Below are 26,002 nucleotides of genomic sequence, written 5' to 3' on the forward strand. Positions count from 1 at the left end.
AACTCTGTCTCAAAGCTAAGACCCAGCTCTACTCAACAGCCAGCAAGCTCCAGTGCTGGACACCCCATGCTGAACAACTAGCAGGACAGGAACACAACCCCACCCATTAGCAGAGAGGCTGCCTAAAATCATAATAAGTTCACAGACACCCCAAAACACACCACCAGATGCGGTCCTACCCACCAGAAAGACAAGATCCAGCCTCATCCACCAGAACACAGGCACCAGTCCCCTCCACCATGAAGCCTACACAACCCACTGAACCAGCCTTACCCAATGGGGGCAGACACCAAAAACAATGAGAACTGGGAACCTGCAGCCTGTGAAAAGGAAAAGGAGACCCCAAACATAGTAAGTTAAGCAAAATGAGAAGACAGAAAAATACACAGCACATGAAGGAGCAAGGTAAAAACACACCAGACCAAACAAATGAAGAGGAAGTAAGCAGTCTACCTGAAAAAGAATTCAGAGTAATGATAGTAAAGATGATCCAAAATCTTGGAGAAAGAATGGAGAAAATACAAGAAATGTTTAACAAGGACCTAGAAGAACTAAAGAGCAAACAAATGATGAACACCACAATAAATGAAATTTAAAATTCTCTAGAAGGAATCAATAGCAGAATAACTGAAGCAGAAGAATGGATAAGTGACCTGGAAGATAAAATAGTGGAAATAATTACCGCAGGGCTTCCCTGGTGGCGCAGTGGTTGAGAATCTGCCTGCCAATACAGGGGAGACGGGTTCAAGGCATGGTCTGGGAGGATCCCACATGCCGTGGAGCAACTAGGCCCGTGAGCCACAACTACTGAGCCTGCGCGTCTGGAGCCTGTGCTCCGCAACAAGAGAGGCCGAGATAGCGAGAGGCCTGCGAACCATGATGAAGAGTGGCCCCCACTTGCCACAACTAGTGAAAGCCCTCGCACAGAAACGAAGACCCAACACAGCAAAAATAAATTGATTAATGAACTCCTACCCCCAACATCTTAAACAAAAAAAGTCACTGGAATCAGGACAAAAATATAATAATAATAATAATTACCGCAGAGCAGAATAAAGAAAAAAGAATGAAAAGAATTAAGGACAATCTCAGAGACCTCTGGGACAACATTAAACGCACCAACATTCAAATTATAGGGGTCCCAGAAGAAGAAGAGAAGAAGAAAGGGATTGAGAAAATATTTAAAGAGATTATAGTTGAAAACTTCCCTAATATGGGAAAGGAAATAATCAAGTCCAAGAGTGCAGAGAGGTCCATACAGGATAAATCCAAGAAGAAACACACCAAGACACATATTGATCAAAATATCAAAAATTAAATACAAAGAAAAAATATTAAAAGCAGCAAGGGAAAAGCAGCAAATAACACACAAGGGAATCCCCATATGGTTAACAGCTGATCTTTCAGCAGAAACCCTGCAAGCCAGAAGGGACTGGCAGGACATATTTAAAGTGATGTAAAGGAAAAACCTACAACCAAGATTACTCTACCCAGCAAGGATCTCATCCAGATTTGACAGAGAAATTAAAACCTTTACAGAGAAGCAAAAGCTAAGAGAATTGAGCAGCACAAAACCAGCTTTACAACAAATGCTAAAGGAACTTCTCTAGGCAGGAAACCAAGAGAAGGAAAAGATCTACAATAACAAACCCAAAACAATTAAGAAAATGGTAATAGGGACATACATATCAATAATGACCTTAAATATAAATGGATTAAATGCTCCAACCAAAAGATACAAACTGGCTGGATGGATACAAAAACAAGACCCGTATATATGCTGTCTACAAGAGACCCACTTCAGACCTAGGGATACACAGAGACTGAAAGTGAGGGGATGGAAAAAGATATTCCACGTAAATAGAAATCAAAAGAAAGCTGGAGTAGCAATTCTCATATCAGACTAAATAGACTTTAAAATAAAGACTATTACAAGAGACAAAGAAGGACACTACATAATGATCAAGGGATCAATCCAAGAAGAAGATATAACAATTGGAAATATTTATGCACCCAACATAGGAGCACCTCAATACATAAGGCAAATGCTAACAGCCATAAAAGGGGAAAACAACAGTAACACAATAACAGTAGGGGACTTTAACACCCCACTTTCACCAATGGACAGATCATCAAAAATGTAAATCAATAAGCAAACACAGGCTTTAAATGACACATTAAACAAGATGGTCTTAATTGATATTTACAGAACATACCATCCGAAAACAACAGAATACACTTTCTTCTCAAGTGCTCATGGAACATTCTCCAGGATAGATCATATATTGGGTCACATATCAAGCCTTGATAAATTTAAGAAAACTGAAATCGTATTAAGTATCTCTTCCGACCACAATGCTATAAGACTAGATATCAATTACAGAGAAAAAAATTGTAAAAAATACAAACACATGGAAGCTAAACAATATACTACTAAATAACCAAGAGATCACTGAAGAAAGCAAAGAGGAGGGCTTCCCTGGTGGCACAGTGGTTGAGAGTCCGCCTGCCAATGTAGGGGACACGGGTTCGTGCCCCGGTCCGGGAAGATCCCACATGCCGTGGAGCGGCTGGGTCCATGAGCCATGGCCGCTGAGCCTGCGCGTCTGGAGCCTGTGCTCCTCTGAGAGGCCGCAACAGTGAGAGGCCCGCGTACCACAAAAAAATAATAATAAAATAAAGAAAGCAAAGAGGAAATTTAAAAAAAACCTAGAAACAAATGACAATGAAAACAGGATGACCCAAAACCTATGGGATGCAGCAAAAGCAGTTCTAAGAGGGACGTCTATAGCAATACAATCCTACCTCAAGAAACAAGAAAAATCTCAAAAAACCAACCTAACCTTACACCTAAAGCAATTAGAGAAAGAAGAACAAAAAAACCCCAAAGTTAGCAGAGGAAAGAAATCATAAAGATCAGATCAGAAATAAATGAAAAAGAAATGAAGGAAATGATACCAAAGATCAATAAAACCAAAAGCTGGTTCTTTGAGAAGATAAACAAAATTGGTAAACCATTAGCCAGATTCATCAGGAAAAAAAGGGAAAAGACTCAAATCAATAGACTTAGAAATGAAAAAGAAGTAACAACCGACACTGCAGAAATACAAAGGATCATGAGAGATTACTACAAGCAACTATATGCCAATCAAATGGACAACCTGGAAGAAATGGACAAATTCTTAGAAAAACAAAACCTTCTGAGACTGAACCAGGAAGAAATAGAAAATATAAACAGACCAATCACAAGCACTGAAATAGAAACTGTCATTAAAAATCTTCCAACAAACAAAAGCCCAGGACCAGATGGCTTCACAAGAAAATTCTATCAAACATTTAAAGAAGAGCTAACACCTATCCTTCTCAAGCTCTTCCAAAATATAGCAGAGGGAGGAACACTCGCAAACTCATTTTATGAGGCCACCATCACCCAGATACCAAAACCAGACAAAGGTGTCACAAAAAGGGACTTCCCTGGTGGCACAGCGGTTAAGAATCTGCCTGCCAATGCAGGTGACACGGGTTCAAGCCTTGGTCCGAGGATGCCACATGCCGCGGGGGAACTAAGCCTGTGCACCACAACTACTGAAGCCCGTGCACCCAGAGCCCATGCTTCGCAACAAGAGAAGCCACCGCAGTGAGAAGCCTGTGCACAAAGAGTAACCCTGCTCGCCGCAACTAGAGGCAGCCCAAGAACAGTAACAAAGACCCACTGCAGCCAAAAATAAAATATAAATAAATTAATTTTTTAAAAAAAGACGTCACAAAAAAGAAAACTACAGGCCAGTATTACTGATGAACACAGATGCAAAAATCCTCAACAAAATACTAGCAAACAGAATCCAACAGCACATTAAGAGGATCATACACCATTATCAAGTGGGGTTTATCCCAGGAATGCAAGGATTCTTCAATATACGCAAATCAATCAATGTGATACACGATATTAACAACTTGAAGGATAAAAACCATATGATCATTTCAATAGATGCAGAAAAAAGCTTTTGACAAAATTCAACACCCATTTATAATAAAAACCCTCCAGAAAGTAGGCATAGAGGGAACGTACCTCAACATAACAAAGGCCATAAATGACAAACCCACAGCCAACATCCTTCTCAGTGGTGAAAAACTAAAACCATTTCTACTAAGATCAGGAGCAAGACAAGGTTGCCCACTCTCACTACTATTATTCAACATAGTTCTGGAAGTTTTAGCAACAGCAATCAGTGAAGAAAAAGAAATCAAAGGAATCCAGATCGGAAAAGAGGAGTAAAACTGTCACTGTTTGCAAATGACATGATACTATACACAGAGAATCCTAAAGATGCTACCAGAAAACTACTAGAGTTACTCAATGAATTTGGTAAAGTAGCAGGATACAAAATGAATGCACAGAAATCTCTTGCATTCCTATACACTAATGATGCAAAATCTGAAAGGGAAATTAAGGAAACACTCTCATTTACCATTGCAACAAAAAGAATAAGATATCTAGGAATAAACCTACCTAAGGAGACAAAAGACCTGTATGCAGAAAACTATATGATGCTGATGAAAGAAATTAAAGACGATACAAACATATGGAGAGATATACCATGTTCTTGGATTGAAAGAATCAACATTGAGAAAATGACTATACTACCCAAAGCAATCTACAGATTCAATGCAATCCCTATCAAACTACCAATGGCATTTTTCTCAGAACTAGAACAAAAAATTTCACAATTTGTATGGAAACACAAAAGACCCCGAATAGCCAAAGCAATCTTGAGAAAGAAAAATGGAGCTGGAGGAATCAGGCTCCCTGAATTCAGACTATACTACAAAGCTACAGTAATCAAGATAGTATGGTACTGGCACAAAAACAGATATATAAAACAATGGAACAGGATAGAAAGCCCAGAGATAAACCCACACACACATGGTCACCTTATCTTTAAGAACGGAGGCAAGAATATACAATGGACAAAAGACAGCCTCTTCAATAAGTGATGCTGGGAAAACTGGACAGCTACACGTAAAAGAATGAAATTAGAACACTCCCTAACACCATACACAAAAATAAACTCAAAATGGATTAAAGACCCAATGTAAGGCCAGACACTATAAAACTCTTAGAGGAAAACATAGGCAGAACACTCTATGACATAAATCACAGCAAGATCCTTTTTTGACCTACCTTTTTTGATAGGGAGCGTGGGAGGGAGCCGCAAGAGGGAGGGGATATGGGGATATATGTATACATATAGCTGATTCACTTTGTTATACAGCAGAAACGAACACAATATTGTAAAGCAAATATACTCCAATAAAGATGTTTAAAAAAAAGGTGTACATAATATATATTTTTTTAATTTTAAGTTTTGGAAATAAAAACTAAGAAAACTAAAAAGAGTTCTTCCCACTTTCCTTGCTTTATTGATAGAGAAAGAATCTATGGGTGGGTTTTATAAACTTATGAGCTTTAGGTCTCTTTTTGGTGATGGAACTAACTCCTTTTCCATGTCGATGTTTCCCTGAGTTGCTGAATTTGACTGACTTTTTACTGCACCTGAGGATGGATCAAGGGAGGTCGTCTGGTGGGAAGGACAGCCTATAGATCACATGACATAGAGCAATGATTTTAAGTGAGTCTACTAGAAACATTTCTAATTGTGTGGGGTAAAGTTATCTTTTTCATTTTGGTTTCAATGGATTGAATGACTTTTCACACTTACTATTGATTTGAAATTAGGTCAGAGAATGTTAACTAGATTCTTATGTAGATTGCTGGTTTGGGTTATAGCTCGAGAATTAGTACTAATGCATTTGTTTGATTATCATGATAATTATACTCTTTCTTCCCATTTTAAGAAATTATTCCAGAGACAAGAGCATAATAAATTATGTTTAAGTTGAAAAATAAACAAATTAGGAAATGGAAAATCTACAACTGTACTAAAGTACTCTTTTATCACTTCCTATTACTTTTATTACTGAGTTCACTTTTTTGGTTAGAATTTCAGAAATAAAATATCTAGCTTGAACTACAGTACTTGTAACACTGACTTGGAACAAGTTTTGTTATCGAGTGAGACTCATTTTGAAACTGCTTTGCCTTTCCTCAGGAAGGCAGTTGTTAACTTTGCACACACTGCTTTTTACAATCACATTGTTTAAATTAAAAAAAATAAATGTTTCTATCATGAACAAGACAAACAGAAACATCTTTAATACAAAAGTGCTTTCTTTTTTAGTATGGTGGGGGGCAGGAGGAACGCTGCTGCTCATGAAATTAAAGCACACTCATTGTTAAAATTTTTGAAACAAAAAAAATTATTCCTCTCTGGAATCCCACTCTCAAAGATTACCATGTTGCGACTTTACTTATTTTGAAGAAGTCTTCTCTTAACCAGTTCTCCTCTTTGACAGCAGCCTTAACAGAAGATTTAATTCAATTCAGAAAGTAACAAATAGCTAACAATTATGGAGCATTTATGACATCATGCTAAACACCTGACAGGTATTCACTTATTTAAACCTTATGACAATCCTATAAAGTCAGCCACTATTATCATCATCCTCATTTTACAGATTGACTACAGAATAAAAATACTCCGCTTGAAAATAACTTGCTCTAGTAAATAAGAACCAGGATTCTAATCCAGGCAGTCTGGCCTCAGATCCCTGGCTCTTAACCCATTGCCCTACACTCTCTCTCCTCCAATCTCATTTTCATAAGTAAACTGAAATTTAAGAGATGTTAGGTAATTTGCCCAAGGTCATGGAGCTACAGAGTGGTAGAACTGGAATTCAACCCAGACTGTAACTCCCATTGCTGGAGCTCTTAACTACTTTGCTATATAATCCAATCCATTCACACCACCAACCACTGGGTGCTTCTCTCCTAACTCTGCCCACTGACCCCCACAAACACCTACCAAGCAACGAAATCTCTAACAAATCCCTACAACAGAATCAAACATGCCCCTGCCAATTCTAAAGCTCCATGTTTCTAAATATGAACCTATATAATTAATAATTTCATATTTCCTTTAAGGGTTAAAGAAAAGAGAAGCAATAAGAGATGAAAAGAGAATGAATTGCTAATTTAAAAAACCCAATAATCTAAAGTTCCAAGGAATAAATGCTATTAAAAGAAAATATGAAGGACTTCCCTGGTGGTCCAGTGGTTAAGGCTCTGCACTTCCACTGCAGGGTGCACAGGTTCGATCCCTGGTCAAGGAACTAAGATCCTGCATGCTGTGAGGCACAGCCAAAAAACTTTTTAAAAAAAGAAAAGAAAAGAAAATATGAAAGAACTAAATCTCCAAGGAAAAGCTATTAATCAACTCAAATATTTATTGAATTCCTACTGTGTAACTCTTACGAGGTACCAGAAACAAAGTTTAGTAAGACACAGTCCTGCCTTCCAGGTACCCATGATCTAAGGGGCTTACTGACTAGTCAGCAACACACTATACAGTAGCATCTCCATATCCTCTTAAAACTCACCAACCAGTTGGACAAATACTGTTGTCAGGGAATTAACAGTCAAGTGGGAGAATTCAACTGCCAAAAATAAAAACATTTGGCATACCAATAGCATGACTGAAACTGACTTTATCTTTTCAAAAGCAACATCCTAATACCTGTCCAAAATAGAACTAGAATCAACCTGATATCCAACATACTTAAATTTTATTATTACAAACCCAGATTTCAGGGGTGTTCTTATTCAGCTAAAAGAAAGAGCTAATATTTTCTACCTCTTGACTCACTTCCTTTGAATGACTGTGTTACCACATCTAGTTCCTCTGCCTCAATTTTTAGTTCGCTTTTTTCCTAGTTACATGACTCCACAGCTCACTTCCCACCAGCTATCTCTGCATTCCTGTCAGCCTCTATCTTTAGTGTCAACATAAAGACCAGATTTAAGCAGCTCTCAGGGATAGTTCCTTTCACTAGATGACAACATACATTCCACACCTACCTGCCTGAGGCACAGGGAACACTGCTGGCAGGGACTGATTATTCTTCTATATCTTTTTGTTTTGTATCTACGTTAAAAAATACAACTTAGGCAGTCACATATACTGCTCAAGTGAGTGAGTGAAAGATGATGAGAATGTTAATTATAAAGAAGATAACAAAGATAAAACATTTACTATGTGTCAGATACTGTTCTAAGCAGTTTACCTTATTTAATCATCACTACAACACTACAAATTAAAACACTACAAATTAAAAAACGGAGGTATTTATAGTGACTAAGTAATTTGATCCATATCACATAGCTAGTCAAGTTCCCAGAGCAGTCCACTGAAAATCATTTAACCCATCACGTAGCTGAACCACAGAATAACAGTTCACTTCAGGTGAAAAAGAAAGAAGACAAGGAGTGGCAGATGTTAGAATCAACAGAGGAAAAAAAGAGAGAGAGAGAATGAAAGAAAACAAAGGAGAAAAGAGAAACAACGAGAACTCCATTCCCTGTTCAGTCTATAAATCCTCTACCTCATTTCAAAAGTCATCCTAAGACTATTCCAAGGACTTCGGGGACCAATTTGAAGAAGAGATCTGAATAGCAATGGACTCAGTCCTTTAAAGGTTCTACTTCCACTCCATCTCAAAAAGATCCAGACTATTCTAGAAAAATCTAATCAACCAGTTTCCTACTAAAGAGGTAACACAGGGTGAGAAATCTCATAGGGATTAGATTTGCTATGCCCTCAAAAAGCTACGGTATAGAAAACAGCCTGGCTCTCTCAAGTTCTACAATGATTCTAGGCCCTTCCACAAGAGCTACAGTATGAAAAAGCATGGCTGAGGACCACATTAAGCTTTGGTCAGCAACAATTCTGGCCCTTCTATTTCTCACTTAATGTCATTAAGCAAATTGCTTGCACCCAGAAAGAAAAACCAGTAAATCCTTTGCATGGCAACTAGAGTATAGGCGTACACACACACACATCACACGTACAGATACAGTTAATTCTTCTTTTCTAGCTTCACATAAATGAGAAATAGGAAATATATACACTTTCTAGTGTAGAGGACAGTAAGACAGTAGCCCAGAAAGGACTACAAAGGTTTTGAGGAGCAATCTTCTTCTCTAAAAACTCTGCTATCCACCATCAAACATAAGGCCATTATGCTGCCTGCATCTGCCTCACAAGATGCGGTGTTGTTCCAGGACCTTGCTTCAGACATACATCATGGGAGACTTACAGAGGAATACCCAAGCCCCAACTCTCCTACCCTTTCCCCAAGTTCAGAGGACTTGGCTTAAGTACCTACTGTTAAGGACTGAATGCTTGTGTCCCCCCAAAATTCATATATTGAAGCCCTAAGGAAATGTGATAGTCCTAGGAAGTGAGGTCTTTGGGAGGTAATTAGGTTTAGGTGAGGTTATGAGGGTGGAGTCACCATGATGGTATTTGTGTCCTTATAAGAAGAGGAATATAGATTAGAGCTTCCTGCTTCTGTCACCACATGAGGACACAGCAGCAAGGTGGCCATCTGTAAGCCAGGAAGAGGGCCTTCACCAAGAACTGAATCTGCTGGCACCTGGATCTCGGACTTCCCAGGTTCCAGAACTGACCATATGGAGGAAATGTCTGAGGAAATGGTGAAATGAAAGAGATAATTTGTGAACTTGGCTGAAAGGCTACACAATTGGTCTGAAAGTTTTTTCAAACTGTCACAAATCTAAAAAAAAAAAAAAATTCCAATATATTCACTGGAAAAAATTTGCATGTAAGTGGAACCACGCAGTTCAAACCTGTGCTGTTCAAGGGTCAACTGTATAAAGAAAACTCCAGGTTCAGAGTGGATTGATGGCAGAAAACCAGAGTGAACAGTCTAGATGCAAGCCAAGCTCTCAAGATTAAAAAGTCAAGATGGAAGGAAAAACTCATCAGGTTTTTGGTGACCCTCAGCAGAATTCGTCCAAATGGAAGCCTGTCCAATAAGAAGAGCAAATCTACGGGTCTGTGAGGAACCATTACACCAGTTTCCATAGTGGCTGCACCATTTTATATTCACACCAACAATACCAAGGGTTCCAGTTTCTCCACATGTTTGTCAACACTTATTTTCTGGGTTTTGATAACAGCCATCCTAATGGTTATGATAACAGCCATCCTAATGGTTATGATATGATATCTCATTGTGGTTTTGATTTGCATTTCTCTAATAATTAGTGATTTGAACATTTTTTCCTGTGCTTACTGGCCATTTGTACATCTTCTTTGGAGAACTGACTATTCAATTTTTTTGTCCATGTTTAAATCTAGTTGTTTATTTTTTTTGTTGTTAAACAGTAGGAGTTCTTTATATATTCTAGATGTTACCCCCTAATTAGATATATGATTTGCAAATATTTTCTCCCATTCCATGGGTTTCCTCTTCACTCTCTTGATATGTTCTTTGAATGCACAAATGTTTTAAATTTTGATGTAGTCCAATTTATCTATTTTTTTTCTTTTTATACCTGTGTTTTTGGTGTTATAGCCAAGAAATCATTGCCAAATCCAAACTCATGAAGTTTTTCCCATATGTTTTCTCCTAAGTGTTTTTTTAGTATTAGCTCAGCTCTTATGTTTAGGTCTTTGATTCACTTTAAGTTAATCTTTTGTATATGGTGTAAGGTACGAGCTCAACTTCATTCTTTTGCATGTGAATATTCAATTTTCCTGGCACCATTTGCTGAAAAAATATGGAACACTTTACAAATTTCCATGTTATACTTGTGCAGAGGCCATGCTAATCTTCTCTATATCATTCCAATTTTAGTTTATGGGCTGCCAAAATGAGCATTAGATGTCTTTCAAAGTTAAAATTTTCTTTTGGATTTCTCAAAGAGCCCCTGGAAAATCACAATGATTTATACATTTATTTTACAAAAAGAGAGATGCCAGAAATATTTTAGGTTATTTTGATATACTTTATACTCCTGAACTAGCTCATCACTATGTAAGGAATTCATGAGAATTATCAAATGAAAAGATAATGTTGTACAGATTAAATGTTATTCATATAAAATTTTCTGAGATTGTACATCGTGCAAAATAAACTGACAGGATCAAGAGATTTGTTAATGCCTTCGTTGTCCATGATGTAATCTAAACCAAGGAAAAGTATTAATAAAACTCTTAAGAATGGAAAAGAAAAGAGATAAGACCATTATGCTTCTCTTCTGACTCATTAATGTTAACTTCAGGTTGAAATTTTCTATGGACATCTTGTACAATTTTTTAAAATATCACTATCAAAGTCATTACAGATACACCAATTACCAAGAAAAACAGTAAGATTCTACATAAAACACACAGCATTTAAATACATGTGCTCATCAGCACTCAAGACAGCACACACTCTCAAGAGCAACAACATTTATCACGTACTTATTGTACATGAGACCTTATTAAACATAAAGCAATAAAATAATGAGCAAGGTCCCCCACTTTCAAGTAATAGCTATGCACGTGCACCTGTATGTTTGTAAACACTTTGTAAGATTCCATTATTTTGTTATTGTATAACACTCCATTATTTAGGTCTTTTTAAAAACTTTTCTTTTAAGAGATGTTTTTAGGCATGAATAAATTTTACTGTTTAAATTTACTTACTGCTAAAATGTCTGCTTCTACAGGCAGTAGGTTTAGGAATGCAAAGAGCTGGACAGTCAAGATGGTATAGACTTGCGTGGCCGACAGCATGAGCATCCCGATGGAGAGCAGCATCTCGCTGTAAAATCACCTGGAAGACAAGTAGATGAATAACAATAAGTTCTGGTGCATTGTCCTTGAAAATAAGTTATTTGATATATTAGTTCCTGATGTCCAAAAATATCTCTTAATTACAAACATGGATTAAGATTAAAATGAAACTTGTATTTCAAAAGCACAATTGTTTACACAGATTTGGACATTTAGGTAAATACCCAGTGTTAGTCAATACCTACATAACTCATGGTGACTAAGTTCTATATTTTAGCCACAAAATAAAGATCCTCCCACAGTTCTCAGTTTATAGTACAGCTTGTCTACCAACTCAATTATGGGACAAGCAAGATTTCAATCAAAATAATGATTAAAAATGCACAAGCACCTTTGATTTAAAATTTTTTAGAAAGAATTTTATAATTTGTAAATTTACTTTTTGTTTATTCTTGAATATTGTACCCACATTAGCGTACTTTTTTTAAATGGCCATTTATTATAAAGTAATACTTTTTGCCCTTTTCCTCCTAGCAATATATACATACCTTTCTGCCTCTCTACATCCCAATGGCAATAGTGCAGCTACCTCTCCCAACCTCACCCAATTCTCTACATGAATCCCTATCTATCTTACAGCAAAAAGGTACCATGAAAGAACTCAATGTTAACCAAGTAAGTAACAAAATTCTCATTGGTAAGCCTCAACCAATTGTATAACATACTTCTTAAGTGGTGAGAATGAAGTTTACAAAGACAAGAGCCTTTATAATAAATTATTTCATTAAATACCACAAATTCATGTAATAGCAATTTTGATGATGATTGCTGTTGGTAAAGCTCTGGACTTAGAGACTACCAGAGAGACTCACAATGACTCTTTGACACACACTGAAAGAGAGATACCTTGAATAATTTTTGAACTACCATCTTACAAAGCCATTAATAACAGAGATGAAATAAAGGTGAAAATACGTTAAACATATAGATCTATCCCAGAGACAGAAAGTAAATTAGTGGTTGCCTGGGGATGGGAGTAAGAATCAGGCAGAGAGGGGGGACAAATAGAAATGGGAATGACCACTCATGGAAATGGGGTTTCTTTTCGGGATGATGAAAATGTTCTAAAATTAGATTGCGCCGATGATTGCACAACTCTACAAATAAACTAAAAATCACTGCACTTTTTACTTTAAATGGGTAAATTTTATGGTGTATCATATCTCAATAAAGCTGTTTTTAAAATGCATAGATTTGTTGGTATTAGTTTCTTAAGTAAAATACATTTTATAATATAGCTCTGTTGAGAAAAGAGTTAACACAGCAGGTCTGAGACTGCTATCCTTAGAAAGGCCTGCTTACAAGGTTGGCCCTTTGCTGGCATCTGAGGACTTAAGATTTCAGGAGGGTTCCCATCATTCTCTGATAAGAACAGCTCATTGTGCCTGAATTCTGCAAACAATGTGGTTTATGTTGAATACCTACTTTCTTTCTGGGAGTCTGAAATTTTGGTATATGCTAGGTGGAGGGTGCCTACCTGAATAGCCCCCAATATAAACCCTGGGCACTGAATCTCTAATGAGCTCCCCTGGTAGACATTTCACATGTGTCATCATAACTCACTGCTGAGAAGTTAAGCGTATCCCCTGAGAGTCCACTGAGAGAGACTCTTAAAAGCTCACACCCGGTTTTCTCTGGATTTTACCCCATGGGCCTTTTCCCTTTGCCAACTCTGCTTTGTATCCTTTCACTGTAATAAATCATAGTCATGAGTACAATCATATGCTGAGTCCTGTAAGTCCTTCTAGTGAATCACTGAACTTGGGGGTGGTCTTGGGGACCCCCATCATAACCACATTATACAATTTCTAGGCAGAAATCATACCATAAAAACATATAAATCCTTATAAAATAAGGTATAGTTGCTACTAAATTTTGCTAGAAAAAATAAATACACAGTATTTTGACCACTGACCTGTTTGGGAAACTTAACCTGAATAAGAACTATGACTTCCCTTGTAAAGTTTTGGAATTCCCAGCTAACTTTAGGGGAGCGAGATGAACTGAGAGTTTAGAGGTGAAATAACTCTTAAGGATAGGAATGATAATAAGCACAACAACTATAACTCACCACTTACTAACCGGACATTGCTCTAAGCATGTTATTGAATTTAAGTTTTCTAATCCTAACAACACCCTATAAGGTATCATTTCATAGTTGGGGAAAACTTAGGCCCTATTAGGGAACTTGTCCAAGATCAAATAATGAATAATAGCAGAGCCAGTATTCAAACCCAGGCAGTTGATGTCCAAAAGGTAGCGTAATGGATCTATGCTTACACGGGTACTCAAGGGCTTCAAACCAATGTTCATGGCACAGCAGCCACCGGAGTATTTACTTCTTTTGCTCTGTGTGTGTGTGTGTGTGTGTGTGTGTGTGTGTGTGTGTACTTAATAATATGCAGTGGGTTTTGGTTATACTTTTTATTGCCTTTTTTAAAATAACACATTCAGGACTTTTTAAAGTCTCTATTTACAAAACTAATTCTTGTTCATTGTAGAAAATGTGTGAAAAATTAAAATCACTCATAATCACCAAATAAAAGAATAACCAGTGTCCATATTTTGATGTATAACCTCCTATTCTTTTAGTTACGTGTAAATTCAAATATATATTTAGCAAAATTGGGATACACTATAGATGTTTTGTTAACTATTCTCTTCACTTATTGTATTATGAATATTTTTCTTATTCATTACTATATTTGAAAAAATTAAAACTTTCAAACCCTGTACCATAACATTCCCTCAAGAACCCTTACAGACAGCAGTGAGACCCGCTAGGGCTTCCACCCCTTTCAAACACTACTTTTTTAAAAAATCTATCTCATATACTGGGTTCCCATATATGACTTTGATATACAAAATGAAAACTACTGGTCTAAAACAGGATGTATAATGACCACATGATATTTCGTATAAATGTTCTATAATGGATTTAATGGAATCCATATTGTTGGAGATTGAATTTGCTTCTTCTTATAAACTCTGCAGTAAATATTCTTATAGTTAAACCTTACAGGTACAGCCTTAATTTTTTTAGATTAAAGTCACAGAAGTGAGTGGTAGTAGTATAACTGTGGTAAGGAATATGAGATCTAGTATTAGACAGACCTAAGTTTATATCTCAGTACTGCCACATGCTAACAGTGTGACTCTGAGGCAAAATTATTAAATTGCTTCATCTGTAAAAGGAGATTATTTAGGATTTAAAAGACAACTGTGGTGAATAAATACAAAAATGCATATAAGGACTTAACACAACAGTGAAATACAGGAGGAAAAGAGTTTGGGTGGTGATGCCAGTAGATGAGAGAGAAAATACAGAAGGAGAACTACAGTTAGTGGAAGTGAGAGCAATTTGGTAATTTTTTCACTTAATGTTTATAAAACATTCTAGTGGACATGTAAACAGTGATAAATAGAAGTCAGGAGCTCTACCCAAGGCATAAGAGAGATTTAGGAATCATCAACAAACAGGTGATAACTAAAGTGATCTTAATGTAAAAGTAAAAATTAAAAAGAGAAGACGGCTAAAGAAAACCGTCTAAATTTAGGTAGAAACAGAAAGCAGAGAAAAGAAAGAGAGAAAGACATTGATTTCACAAAAGACTAGAAAAAAAAAGAACTTTAAAATGAATGTGGGGGAAGGCAGGCAGTTAGTCAACAGAAGTAAATGTTGGAGAAGAGGCAAAAAGGTCTACAATTTTCACATTTTAAGAGTCTGTCCAGGGAATTCCCTCGCGGTCAGCGGTCAGGACTCCGTGCTTTCACTGCTGAGGGCCCGGGTTTGATCACCGGTCGGGGAACTAAGATCCCACACGCCGCGCAGTGTGGCCAAAAAGAAAAATTGTTTAAAAAAAAATAAGACTCTGTCCAAACTAAACAATTTAAGTTTCCAGTAATCAAACAGGTGCCCTTGCTCTTGCTCTGATCAGCTCACTGTTTCAAGAATGCACCCTGCTGTTGCCAGCACTAAATCTTTATTCGTGTATTATCCAGAAACTAAAATATACTCTACCTACAAAGGAAAAACTATGAATCCTATAAAATAGCATGCAAAATTTTATGTATGTATAGATACATGCAGTTTCTTGGAAAAGGTCCATGGTTGTTAATGCAGTCTCCAAAAAAAAGCACAATAGGGTTTTTTTGTTGTTAAATCTTCCCTTCTCCAAGAAGTTTTCTGCAAGGAAAGGTTAAACAAGCTTAAATCCTTTGTTACTTTCTCCCAGCACTTAAACTACTGGGTTGGGATAAATATAGACTGTCAACTGTATCACTAGGCAACATTATTTATTGTAAAAATGACTTTCTAATTGGTGAAAACGGTAAAGACTGTATGTAGGTTAACTGTAAAAATCCTTGAGAGACACCAAACAGGTTTCTAGAGATGTATCCATTCCCACCGTCTCTGATCATACCTAATTTTGCCTTCTATTTGACAAAATTGTACTACTAATTATAAACAAACATTTTATCTTAAATTAGCTACTTGACTCTGTCTAAAGGGTTTTCCAACTGGCAAATTCTCATTCTACTTTTCGTCAGTCTATATCACCTAAGATGTATTCTTGCCAAAATTATTTTAACCCAGTTCTAACAAGCCTTTAGCTCTAACTTCAAGTTTACAAGAAATACATGGAATAGAATTAAATAAGTAAAATAAAATGGATGTGTTACTTGAGGGCACTGCACCAATTCCTATAAAATTAAATGGAATAAACAAAACAGTGTAGGGGGACAGAATGGGAGAACAGCATGAGACTGTTGTACATTAAAAGAGATGAAAAACATTACATCCAAATGCCAAACACAGGTTCAAGCAAACCAACAATAAAAATACAATTTAGGAACAAGAGGGACAATGTGAATGTAGTCTAGATATTAGATAAATTTTTTTAAATAATTGTTGATTTTCTAGGTATGATGACAGTATTGTGGTCATATGAGAAAGTCCCTATTTCTAGAGCTGCCTACTGAAATGCTTAGGAATGAAATGTCATGATATCTGTAATTTACTTTAAAATTCTCCAGCCAAAAAAAATAAATAAACCAAAACACTAATCAACGTTAAATCTAGGAGAAAATTATATTGAGGTTCATTATACTATTTCTCTATTTTTCTATATGTTTGGTAATTTGTATAATAAGTTTTATTAATTCAGTGAATAAATAACTGTTTTAACTCTTCAGTGACCTTTTTATAGAAGGCCTTCAGCCTCATTTTTTTTAATATGGTATAATACACACAACATAAAATTTACCATTTTAAACATTTTTAGGTGTAAGGTTTAGGTTAGTGACATTAACTACATTCAAATTGTTGTGCAACCATCGCCACCATCCATCTCCAGAACTTTTCCCTCTTCCCAAAGTGAAACTCTGTACTCATTAAATACTGATTTCCCATTCCCCCTCCCCCTAGCCTCCAAGCAACCACTATTCTACTTTCTATCTCTATGAATTTTACTACTCTATATCAGGTAACTGATATAAGTGGAATCACTTTATGTCTATTTATGTCTGGCTTATTTCACTTAGCATGTCTTTAAGATTCGTCCACGGGCTTCCCTGGTGGAGCAGTGGTTGAGAGTCCGCCTGCTGATGCAGGGGACATGGGTTTGTGCCCTGGTCCGGGAAGATCCCTCATGCCACGGAGCGGCTAGGCCCGTGGCCCATGGCTGCTGAACCTACGCGTCCGGAGCCTGTTCTCCACAACAGGAGAGGCCCGCATACCACAAAAAAAAAAAAAAAAAAAGATTCATCCACATTGTAGAATATGTCAGAATTTCCTTCTCTTTTCAGGCTGAATAATATTCCATTATATGTATTTACATTTTGTTTATCCATTTATCTGTCAATGGATGCTTTGGTTGATGCCACCTTTTGGCTACTGTGAACAATGCTGCTTTGAACATGGCTGTACAAATATCTGAGCCCCTGCTTCTTTTGGGTATATATCCAGAAGTGAAATTGCTGGATTATATGGCAATTCTATATTCAATTTATTTGAGGAATCACATACCATTTTCCACAACAGCTGCACCATTTTACATTCCCACCAGCAATACATAAGGGTTCCAACTTCTTCATATCCTCAACAGCACTTATTTTCTGTTTGATAACAGCCACAGTAATGGATATAAAGTGGTATCTCATTGTGGCTTTGATTTGCACTTCTCTAATGATTAGTGATGTTGACCTCTTTTCATATGCTTATTGGCCTTCTGTATATCTTCAATGGAGAAATAATTATTCAAATCCATTGCCCATTTTTTAAATTGAAGTATACCTGATTTACACTGTTGTGTTAGTTTCTAGTACACCAAAGTGATTCGGATATATGTGTGTGCGTGTATGTATATTCTTTTTCAGATTATTTTACATTATAGGTAATTACAAGCTAGTGAATATAGTTTGCTGTATAGCCCAATACCGTAGGACCTTGTTGTTTATCTATGTTATATATAGTAGTGTGTGTATGTTAATCCCAAACTCCTAAGTTATCCCTCCCCCTCTACCTTTCCCTTCTGGTAACCATAAGTTTGTTTTCTATGTCTTTGAGTCTATTTCTGTTTTGTAAATAAGTTCATTTGTATCATTTTGTTTTTTAGATTCCACATATAAGTGATATCATATGATATTTGTCTTTCTTTGACTTACTTCACTTAGTATGATAATCTCTAGGTCCATCCATGTTGCTGCAAATGGCATTATTTCATTCTTTTTCTTGCTGAGTAATATTCCATTGTGTGTGTGTGTGTGTGTGTGTATACACACACATATATATACACACCACATCTTCATTATCCATTCATCTGTCGATGACACTTAGGTTGCTTCCATGTCTTGTCCTTTGCCCATTTTTAATTGGGTGGTGGTTGTTGTTGAGTTTTGAAAGTTCTTTATATATTCTGCGTATATTTCCCTTATGATATATATGATTGAAATATATTTTCACCAATTCCATGGGTTGTCTTTTCACTCTGCATAGTGTCCTTTATATACCCAAGTTTTTAATTTTGAGGAACCAACTCTTGATTTTGTTACTTTTCTACTGGCCTTGTGAATTTGAGAACCTTTGAACTGGGGCTGGTACATGTGGTTATCCACATGGCTTAAGAGCACAGATGCCAGTTACTCATCTAATGCTGTTCTGGTAGTTGCAAAATTTAAAAACTTCCCCAAGCAGCAGAGTAATCCTAACCTCACATTTAAGTTTGTGACAATACCATGCAACTCATCTACACAAAACTATATTCTAAACTTCATTTTACAGATGGGGATGCATTTAATAAGTGTTTAAGACCAACATTACTTTCAGGAATTTGCTTTCCAAATAATCTTTAATTCTGAAGATGACTCACATTCTGACATCAACTAGTTCAGTAACAAATAACACTCATAAAACAGCTAACCATCGCCATAAGAAAGCCTCTGAATAAGCTCATATTCCATTGGTTCTCAAGCTACTCTTGTGTATCAATGGGATTTCAAAAACTTGACCAAAATGCCCCACTGATAAAATAATGGTAATCTTTTCCTAATTTGAAAAAAGATTTAATAGGTAGTAATTTCAATTTATTTTTCTCCATAAATGTATCTTATACTACAAAACGCATCAAAAAGATATGTACTATAGAAAGCACTAACAGAAAAAAATACCTGAATAGCTAGTTAACTATTTTAGTGTAAAATTTATAATAGCCAAATCACACTGCATTAAATAGATGGTTTTTTTTTTTTTTTACAAATGTGCTCATGGTCATGTATGTTTATTATATATATATGGTACTATAAAATTTCCTCAAAAACAGTGTTCTCAATTCATACAAGTGTATATAACAATAACTTCATAGTATTCCTTAAAAAGCATCATGACTTCCAAGAGTTCAACTGAGAACTACTAATATATACTACAGTTAAGTTTCCATAAAGCATAGTTTTTAATGCTTTTAATGAAACGGTTGAGAGACTGTCATGAGAAAAAGTAAAAAAAACGACAACAGGGCTTAACTTTTTAAGCAAAAATAAAATACCCAATAGTTCTTTGCAAGGAAACTGAAGGTTGCCCAGCTAATTTCTCTAACATGAAGCCATCTAAACTAAAAGCAAGCCTCATCTAAGATGTTTAACTTTTACTGTCAACCAATGTTTTTCAGATTCCACGACAATTTGATTTTTCCAACAAATGAAACAAAATAAGCAAAATTTTAATTTTAAAAGGTTAGCAAACAGGTTTCTCCAAAACATCAATTCTTTCCAACCTCTGAGACTCACACAAACTATTCCCAATGTTTAGTGTGTACCCTGATCCCCAAACCAGACAAGGACAACACACACGCAAAAAAAATTATAGGCCAGTATCTCTGATGAACATGGATGCAAAATCCTCAACAAAATACTAGCAAACTGAATACAACAACACTTTAAAGGATAATCATAATCAAGTAGAATTTATTTCAGGGATGCAAGGATAGTTCAACATTCACAAATCAATGTGATACATGACATTAACAAATGAAAGTTAAAAATCATTTGATCATTTCAACAGATGCAGAAAAAGCATTTGACAAGATTCAACACTCATTTATGTAAAAACTCTCAATTAAGTGGGTATAGAAGCAATGTACCTCAACATAATAAAGGCCATATACAACAAACCCACAACTAACATCACACTCAAAAGTGAAAAACTGAAAGCTATCCCTCTAAATTGAGGAATAAGACAAGGATGCCCACTCTTGCCACTCTTATTCAACATATCACTGGCAGTCCTAGCCATAGCAATTAGGCAAGAAAAAGAAATAAAAGGCATCCAAATTGGAAGAAGTAAAACTGTCACTATGTGCAGATGACATGCTTTTATATATAAAAAACCCTAGGGGACTCCTCTGGCAGTCCAGTGGTTAAGACTTCACCTTCCAATGCATGGGGTGCAGGTTCAATCCTGGTCAGGGAGCTAAGAGCCCACATGCCTCACGGCCAAAAAAGCAAATCATAAAACAGAAGCCATATTGTAACAAACTCAATAAAGACTTAAACAATGGTCCACATCAAAAAAAAGAAAATCTTAAAAAAAAACCCTAAAGACTCCAACAAAAAACTGATAGAAATAATGAACTAATACATAATACAGTAAAGTTGCAGAGCACAAAATTAATATGCAAAAATCTACTGCATTTGTATACACTAAAAACAAATTAGCAGAAAGAGAAATTAAGACACAATCCAATTTACAATCACAACAAAAAGAATAAAATACCTAGGAATAAATTTAATCAAGAAAGTGAAAGACCTGTACACTGAAAGACACTGCTAAATGAAACTGTAGACACAAAGAAATGAATATATATTCCATGCTCATGGACTGAAAGAATTAACATTGTTAAAAGGTTCATATCATCTAAAGCAGCCTACAGATTCAATGCAATCTCTATCAAAATCCCAAGGACATTTTTCACAGAAATAGAACAAAAAAGCCTCAAATTATATGGAACCACAAAAGACCGCAAATAGCCAAAGCAATCCTAAGTAAAAGAACAAAGCGGGAGCTTCCCTGGTGGCGCAGTGGTTGAAAGCCCGCCTGCCAATGCAGGGGACACGGGTTTGTGCCCCGGTCCGGGAAGATCCCACATGCCGCGGAGCGGCTAGGCCCGTGAGCCACGGCTGCTAAGCCTGCGCGTCCGGAGCCTGTGCTCCACAACGGGAGAGGCCACAACAGTGAGAGGCCCACATACCGCAAAAAACAACAACAACAACAAAAAAAAACAGAACAAAGCTGGAGACATCACACTCCCTAACTTCAAATTATAATACAAAGCTATAGTAACCAAACAGCACAGTATTGAAAGAAAAACAGACATAGATTAATGGAACACAGCTGAGAGCCCAAGAACAAATCCATACCTACATGGACAATTAATTTATGACAAAGGAGCAGAAAACCACAATGGAGAAAGGATAGTCTCTTCAATAAATGTTGGGAAAACCAGACAGTCGTATGGAAAAAAATGAAACTAGACCACTATCTCATACCATACATAAAAATCAACTAAAAATAGATTAAGGACTTAATGTAAGACCTAAAACCATAAAACTCAATAGAAGAAACCATAAGTAGTGCACTCTTTAATATCACCCTTAGCAATACGTTTCTGAGTATGTCTCATCAGGCAAAGGAAACAAACAAAAAGAAATGGGACTACATCAAACTAAAAAGCTTCTGCACAGCAAAGGAAATCACCTATAAAATGAGAAGACAACCTACTGAATGGGAAAAGATATTTGCAAATCATACATCTGATAAGAGGTTAATATACAAAACATATAAAGAACTCATAAAACTCAATAGCAAAAAACCAAACAACCCAATGTAAAAATGAGCACAGGACCAGAAACGTCAATTTTCCAAAGAAGACACACAGATGGACAAAAGGCACTGAAAACATAATCAACATCACTATTACAGAAGTGCAAATCAAGACCACAATGAGAAGAGTAGGAACCAAGATGGCAGAGTAAAAGGACGTGTTCTCACTCCCTCTTGTGAGAACACCAGAATCACACCTAGCTGCTGGACAATCATCAACAGGAAGACACTGGAACTCACCAAAAAAGATAACCCACATCCAAAGACAAAGGGGAAGCCACAATGAGATGGTAGGAGGGGTGCAATCACAGTAAAATCAAATCCCATAACTGCTGGATGGGTAACTCACAGACTGCAGAACACTTATAACACAGAAGTCCACCCACTGGAGTGAAGGTTCTGAGCCCCACGTCCAGCTTCCCAAGCTGGGGGTCCAGCAATAGGAGGAGGATTTCCTAGAGAATCAGACTTTGAAGCCTAGTGGGATTTGATTGCAGAACTTTGACAGGACTGGGGAAAACAGAGACTCCACTCTTGAAGGGCACACACAAAGTAGTGTGGGCATCAGGACCCAGGAGAAGAAGCAGTGACCCCGGGGAAGACTGAACCACACCTACCTGCTAGTGTTGGAGGGTTTCCAGCAGAGGCGGGCGGTGGCTGTGGCTCACCCTGGGGAGAAGGACACTGGCAGCAGAAGTTTTGGGAAGTACTCCTTGGCGGGAGCCCTCCCAGAGTCCGCCATTAGCCCCACCAAAGAGCACAGGTAGGCTCCAGTGTTGGGTTGCCTCAGGCCAAACAACCAACAGGGAGTGAACCCAGCCCCACCCATCAGCAGTCAAGCAGATTAAAGTTTTACTGAGCTCTGCCCACCAGAGCAACAGTCAGCTCTACCCACCACCAGTCCCTTCCAACAGGAAACTTGCACAAGGCTCTTAGATAGCCTCATCCACCAGAGGGAAGACAGCAGAAGCAAGAACTACAATCCTGCAGCCTGTGTAACAAAAACCACATTCACAGAAAGACAGACAAGATGAAAAGGCAGAGGGCTATGTACCAGATAAAGGAACAAGATAAAACCCCACAAAAACAACTAAATGAAGTGGAGATAGGCAACCTTACAGAAAAAGAATTCAGAAGAATGATAGTGAAGAAGATCCAGGACCTCGGAAAAAGAATGGAGGCAAAGATCGAGAAGATGCAAGAAATGTTTAACAAAGACCTAGAACAATTAAAGAACAAACAAACAGAGATGAACAATACAATAACTAAAATGAAAACTACACTAGAAGGAATCAATAGCAGAATAACTGAGGCAGAAGAACAGATAAGTGACCTGGAAGACAGAGTGGTGGAATTCACTGCTGCGGAACAGAATAAAGAAAACAGAATGAAAAGAAAAGAAGACAGCCTAAGAGACCTCTGGGACAACATTAAACGCAACAACATTCACATTATAGGGGTCCCAGAAGGAGAAGAGAGAGAGAAAGGACCAGAGAAAATATTTGAAGAGATTATAGTCAAAAACTTCCCTAACATGGGAAAGGAAATAGCCACCCAAGTCCAGGAAGGGCAGAGAGTCCCATACAGGATAAACCCAAGGAGAAACATGCCGAGACAACAGTAATCAAATTGGCAAAAATTAAAGACAAAGAAAAATTACTGAAAGTAGCAAGGAAAAAACGAAAAATAACATACAAGGGAACTCCCATAAGGTTAACAGCTGATTTCTCAGCAGAAACACTACAAGCCAGAAGAGAGTGGCATAATATACTTAAAGTGATGAAAGGGAAGAACCTACAACCAAGATTACTCTACCCAGCAAGGATCTCATTCAGGTTTGATGGAAAAATCAAAAGCTTTACAGACAAGCAAAAGCTAAGACAATTCAGCACCACAAAACCAGTTTTACAATGAATGCTAAAGGAACTTCTCTAAGTGGGAAACACAAGAGAAGAAAAGGACCTACAAAACCAAACCCAAAACAATTAAGAAAATGGTCATAGGAACATACATATCGATAATTACCTTAAACGTAAATGCATTAAATGCTCCAACCAAAAGACACAGGCTCACCAAATGAAAACAAAAACAAGACCCACCTATATGCTGCCTACAATAGACCCACTTCAGACCTAGGAACACATACAGACTTAAAGTGAGGGGAGGGAAAAAGATATTCCATCCAAATAGAAATCAAAAGCTGGAGTAGCAATACTCATATCAGATAAAATAGACTTGAAAATAATGAACATTACAATAGACGAGCTAGGACACTACAAAATGATCAAGGGATCAATCCAAGGGGAAGATACAACAATTATAAATATATATGCACCCAACAGAGGAGCACGTCAATACATAAGGCAACTGCTAACAGCTCTAAGAGGAAATCAACAGTAACACAATAATATTGGGGGACTTTAACACCTCACTTACAGCAATGGACAGATAACCCAAAATGAAAATAAATAAGGTAACAGAAGTTTTAATGACACAACAGACCAGACAGATTTAATTGATATTAACAGGACATTCCATTCAAAAACAGCAGATTACACTTTATTCTCAAGTACAAACAGAACATTCTCCAGGATAGATCACATCTTGGGTCACAAATCAAGCCTCAGTAAATTTAAGAAAATTGAAATCATATCAAGCATCTTTTCTGACCACAATGCTATGAGATCAGAAATGAAATACAGGGAAAAAAAGTAAAAAACACAAACACATGAAGGCTAAACAATACGTTACTAAATAACCAAGAGATCACTGAAGAAGGCAAAGAGGAAATCAATAAATATCTAGAGACAAATGACAATGAAAACACGATGATCCAAAACCTACGGGATGCAGCAAAAGCAGTCCTAAGAGGGAAGTTTATAGCTATATAAGCCTACCTCAAGAAACAAGAAAAATCTTAAATAAACAATCTAACCTTACACTTAAAGGAACTAGAGAAAGAAGAACAAACAAAACCCAAAGTTAGCAGAAGGAAAGAAACCATACAGACCAGAGCAGAAATAAATGAAATAGAAACAAAGAAAACAATAGCAAAATTCAATAAAACTAAAAGCTTGTTCTTTGAGAAGATAAACAAAATTGATAAACCATTAGCCAGACTCATCAAGAAAAAGAGGGAGAGGACTCAAATCAATAAAATTAGAAATGAAAAAGGAGAAGTTACAACAGACACTGCAGAAATACAAAGCATCCTACGAGACTACTACAAGCAACTCTATACCAATAAAATGGACAACCTGGAAGAAATGGACAAATTCTTAGAAAGGTATAACCTTCCAAGACTGAACCAGGAAGAAATAGAAAATATAAACAGACCAATCACAAGTAATGAAATTGAAACTGTGATTGAAAATCTTCCAACAAACAAAAGTCCAGGACCAGATGGCTTCACAGGTGAATTCTATCAAACATTTAGAGAAGAGCTAACACCCATCCTTCGCAAACTTCCAAAAAATTGCAGAGGAAGGAACACTCCCAAACTCATTCTATGAGGCCACCATCACCCTGATACTAAAACCAGACAAAGATATTACAAAAAAAGAAAATTACAGACCAATATCATTGATGAACATAGATGCAAAAATCCTCAACAAAATACTAGCAAACAGAATCCAACAACACATTAAAAGGATCATACACCATGAACAAGTGGGATTTATCCCAGGGATGCAAGGATTCTTCAATATACACAAATCAATCAATGTGATACACCATATTAACAAATTGAAGAATAAAAACCATATGATCATCTCAATAGATGCAGAAAAAGCTTCTGATAAAATTCAACACCCATTTATGATAAAAACTCTCCAGAAAGTGGGCATAAAGGGAACCTACCTCA

At 36.8% G+C, this 26,002-nt stretch overlaps 1 protein-coding gene across 1 annotated transcript in view; it reads right to left on the reverse strand.

The window, feature by feature from the left end:
• The window catches only part of RNF13 (ring finger protein 13), a 138,805-nt gene that overhangs the window by 95,671 nt on the left and 17,132 nt on the right, over window positions 1-26,002 (reverse strand). Inside the window, exon 2 of the mRNA XM_082839206.1 lies at window positions 11,616-11,745. Within this exon, the coding sequence (XP_082695332.1) occupies window positions 11,616-11,729 (114 nt within the window). The 5' untranslated portion in view covers window positions 11,730-11,745. The remainder of the gene's footprint in view (window positions 1-11,615; window positions 11,746-26,002) is intronic.

This window comes from Leucopleurus acutus (assembly GCF_964270905.1).
Source record: "Leucopleurus acutus genome assembly, chromosome: 5".
In the NCBI taxonomy this organism is placed as follows: Eukaryota; Metazoa; Chordata; class Mammalia; order Artiodactyla; family Delphinidae; genus Leucopleurus; species Leucopleurus acutus.